At 52.0% G+C, this 4396-nt stretch overlaps 1 protein-coding gene across 1 annotated transcript; it reads left to right on the forward strand.

Annotated features, from left to right (window-relative positions):
- Window positions 1–1992: 1992 nt before the first annotated feature.
- Window positions 1993–4070, forward strand: LOC130398565 (uncharacterized). Its single transcript, XM_056604930.1, has 2 exons — window positions 1993–3510; window positions 3870–4070. Exon 1 carries the CDS (start codon window positions 2029–2031, stop codon window positions 3277–3279), a length of 1251 nt encoding a protein of 416 aa, XP_056460905.1. The 5' UTR covers window positions 1993–2028; the 3' UTR covers window positions 3280–3510; window positions 3870–4070.
- Window positions 4071–4396: the final 326 nt, after the last annotated feature.

Genomic DNA, 4396 nt, shown 5'->3' on the forward strand with positions numbered 1-4396 from the left:
GCAGTACGGTCCCGTCTGGACCAAGAGGCCGTGAGCATCCTGGAAGCACGCACTGAGAGGGTGAAGGTCATTGACACATTCCGGGTACGCCACACCTCTGCTCCGGGCTAAGGACGCGCCACTGCTGAAAGCCGCTGCTGAAGCAGTCATGCCAATGCTCCGCAGCACAGAACGCCGACTGGAAAAAGACCCAGCTAAGGCTAAAGTCTACGAAGCAGAGATCCAAAAGCTCATCGATGGGGGGTGCGTTACCAAGCTCAGCAAGAAGAGACGGATAAGTCCAGTGAGTCATGGTTTATTCCCCATCACCTCGTCCATCACAACGGCAAGGATCGCCTAGTCTTTGACTGCTCCTTCACCTACTGCGGCCTCTCCCTTAATGAGCAACTCCTCCCAGGTCCAACCCTTGGACCATCGCTCATCGGGGTCCTCCTGCGATTCCGGCAGTATGCTGTCGCCATCAGTGGAGATATCCGGGCAATGTTCCATCAGGTTCGGCTCCTGCCAGAGGACCGACCATTGCTGAGGTTCGCCTGGAGGAACCTGCGACGCGAAGAGCAACCTAACATCTACCAGTGGCAAGTCTTGCCGTTCGGTACAACCAGCAGCCCATGCTGTGCAACGTTTGCGCTGCAGAAGCACGTCAAAGACCACGCAGAGGGAAACGAAGACATCCTGCAGTCCATAGAGCAGTCTTTCTACGTGGACAACTGTCTCCAGAGCCTTTCAACACCCGAGTCTGCCAAGCTCCTCGTGGACAAGATGCGGCAGTGTCTGGCCTCGGGAGGATTCGAGATCCGGCAGTGGGCAAGTAACTTCCCATCTGTCGTCTCCCATCTGCCTTCCACTGCCAGATCAGAGAGCACAGAGCTATGGTTAGCTGAGAAGAGCACCGACCCTCAGGAGCCGGCTCTGGGCCTACGGTGGCATTGTCCGACCGATCAACTTGGCTACAAGCCCAAGCCGATGGAGAGCGAGATTCCCACCATGCGCCACGTGTACAAGGTGCTGGCCAGACAATATGATCCTCTTGGATTCATCATTCCCTACACAACGCGGGCCAAGGTTCTCGTCCAGAAACTGTGGGCGAAGAAGAGGAGCTGGGACGACCCAAACCTTCCTCCTGACATCCTTGAGGCCTGGTCCAGCTGGGAGAGGGAACTTCCGGAGCTGGTAAATATCTCCCTACCGCGAACCTACGCACCACAGGACATCGCCAATGATGCCACAAAGTATACAATGCATGTCTTTTGTGATGCCTCTGAACAGGCATACGGTTCGGTAGTTTACCTCACAACGAAGAGTGACGACACTGTCCATGTTTCATTCGTTATGGCAAGGTCTAGGGTGGCTCCGAAGCGCCAGCAGTCAATGCCACGTCTAGAGCTCTGTGCAGCATTGACAGGAGCCCAGCTGTCCTCCCTCGTTCATCGAGAGCTCACCTTAAGCATCACCCAGACCTTCCTTTGGACTGACTCCACCACCGTCTTAACCTGGTTGACATCCGAGTCCTGCAGGTTCAAGGTCTTCGTTGGAACCAGAGTCTCAGAGATTCATGACCTGACGTCCTTGCACACCTGGCGGTATGTGGACACGGCCAACAATCCAGCCGACGATCTCACCCGCGGCAAGACTTTGGTTGAGCTGGCGGCGCCAAATCGGTGGATTCAAGGGCCATCGTTCCTCCGTGGTCCACCTAAAAATTGGCCATCGCTTCCCACCTCCACAGAGCCAGAAGATGCTGCTGAGCTCAAGCACAGTATCTTCTGCGGCCTCACACAGATGAGTCTGGCACCTCAAACACCAGACGTCACACAGTTCGACAGCTGGACAGACCTGGTCAACGCCACCCAGCAGTTATTTGATGGGGCGGCGGCTGACCCATCACTACCTCAACCGGACCTTCTTGACGCCGAAGCCCTCCTGCTGAAGGCTAGCCAAGCAGACTGCTTCCCAGGAGAGATTAAGTGTCTCAGGGCTGGTAAACCAGTACTGCCCAGCAGTAAGCTCAGTACGCTTACACCGGAGATGGATCCAACAATGGGTCTTATCCGAGTCGGTGGACGCTTTCGTCGTATGGACACTTCCTGTTCTACCGACATCCACCCCATAGTTCTCGATCCCTGCCATGCGGTAACAAGACTCCTTATCAAGGACGTGGATGCACGACTACTCCACCCAGGACCCGATAGGGTCTTCGCCGAGATCAGGCGCAAGTACTGGGTCCTCCGTGGGAGACAGGCTATCAAGCACCATCAGAGGACTTGTACGGAATGCAGAAAATGGAGAGGGCAGCCAGTGGTTCCAATCATGGCGGACCTACCCCCTGCCCGCCTGCGGATCTTCAAGCCTCCGTTCTTCTCGACGGGAGTGGACTGCTTTGGACCATACGTCATCAAGGTCGGGCGGCGCAGGGAGAAACGATGGGGTGTCATATTCAAATGTCTCACCACTCGATGTGTCCACTTAGATCTGCTAAATAGTATCGACGCCGACGCCTTCCTCCTAGCATTGAGGCGATTCATCGCACGTAGAGGCACCCCTTTCGAGGTTCTCTCTGATCAGGGAACAAACTTCCGAGGTGCAGAGAGAGAGCTGAAGGAGGCGTTCGCTGCAATGGAACCACAGCTACAAGAGAGACTTGCCAAGCAACGGATCAAATTCAAGTTCAACCCACCAGCGGCTCCCCACTTTGGTGGCGCCTGGGAGCGTGAGATACAATCCGTCAAGAAAGCCCTGCAGGTGGTGATTGGTGCTCAGTCCCTCCAAGAAGAAGTCCTGCTCACAGTCTTAATTGAGGTAGAAGGCATCCTCAATTCCAAGCCCTTAGGATACGTGTCGTCAGACGTTGGGGATCCGGATCCTGTGACACCAAACATGTTGCTGATGGGGCGGCGGGACGCCTCCTTGCCACAAGTGTCCTACGCTCCGGACCCACTCACCAGGAGACGGTGGCGTCATTGTCAAATGATGGTGGATCACTTCTGGACACAATTCATCAGAAGCTACTTACCGTCTCTTCAGGTCCGCCAGAAGTGGCACCAACCTACCGATGATCTTCTCCAGGACACTGTCGTGATGATCGTCGATCCTCAGCTGCCGCGTGCTCATTGGCCCGTTGGGAAGGTGGTCAGGCTGAATGCCAGTGCCGATGGATGCATCCGGTCTGCTGAGGTCCAAGTGGGGGACAAGACTTACCTGCGACCAGTAGCACGCCTTGTCCGGCTGCCAGCTGTTCCGGACGACAACGCTGATCCAGGGACTCCTGTAGCACCTTAGGGAATTTATTTTGTTTACATAATAGCCATGCTATTCAGGGGGCGGCTGTTGTAAATTCCCTATAGTTTGTAATATCGTATCGTATAATATATAGCGTTATTTCTATTCAGGCACTTTGGGCAGCCCAGGTAGCGCCGTAGGGTCCTAGAGTTACGAGTTGTACGGGGCTGCGCCAGAGCTCGTTGCGCGCGACCGCTTAACACGCCATGACAGAGAATGCGTTCGTGAAGAGTGAGTAATATTGAACTACGTGTATCTACGTTATATAAATGTTATATACATTCCGTAACTCGGTTCCTTATAGTAGCCGTGATTTGTGTGGTTCTGTTACTGTGTTAATTGATTTACTCACGAACTGGGTAGCTAGTGTATTAGCCTGCATCTCGTGTAGCACGTGTGCGTCACGCAGCCGCACCATGTCGGCCGTTATATTGCACTATTGCATTATTGTGTTAACGTGTGCATGTGGCAGCTATTTATGCCAGTTATGTTTAGATAGCATTTATGAGATGTTGTTAGTACTAGAGCCCGGTGTTTTAGTAGGTAAATCTAGTAATAACTATTTGTCTATTTCTTATTCTGTCTTACAGAAAAACCATTCCTACATCATTCATTTATTCATACATCTGTTCATCCATTCCGTCATTCATTCGGTTGCTTATTGAAGCCATCATTGATATCATTCGTCTGCAAGAGATATAAACATCCTGAACTGTTCCCTGTGTATGCGTCTACTCTCTGACCGGAGTTACCGTCCTGGATAAAGTGATCCAAGCAAACACACACATACATTTTACAATAGATACAGTTGAAATTAGTTGGGAGAGATAGAAACCGCTACACAGGGCCTGCACTGAATCCAATGGCTTGTGTGGGTAATTTGGTAAAATAAAGAGATACTCGCTGATTTAGGGCAATGCCACAGTGTGGTGATTATTGTAAGGACGCTGAAAAGGTTGTGCGGAAAAATTCGTCCTGAACAGACGTGTTAATTTACTAGTCGACGTGTCGACTTTAATCTCGTCACGGCAAAAATATTTTTTTTCTTCATGTGTGGCCCTAATACTGCGTCGTACATATCCGCTACTTGTATTGACTTAATATTTAAAAAGGTTTC

This window comes from Gadus chalcogrammus, chromosome 2 (assembly GCF_026213295.1).
Source record: "Gadus chalcogrammus isolate NIFS_2021 chromosome 2, NIFS_Gcha_1.0, whole genome shotgun sequence".
Classification (NCBI taxonomy): domain Eukaryota; kingdom Metazoa; phylum Chordata; class Actinopteri; order Gadiformes; family Gadidae; genus Gadus; species Gadus chalcogrammus.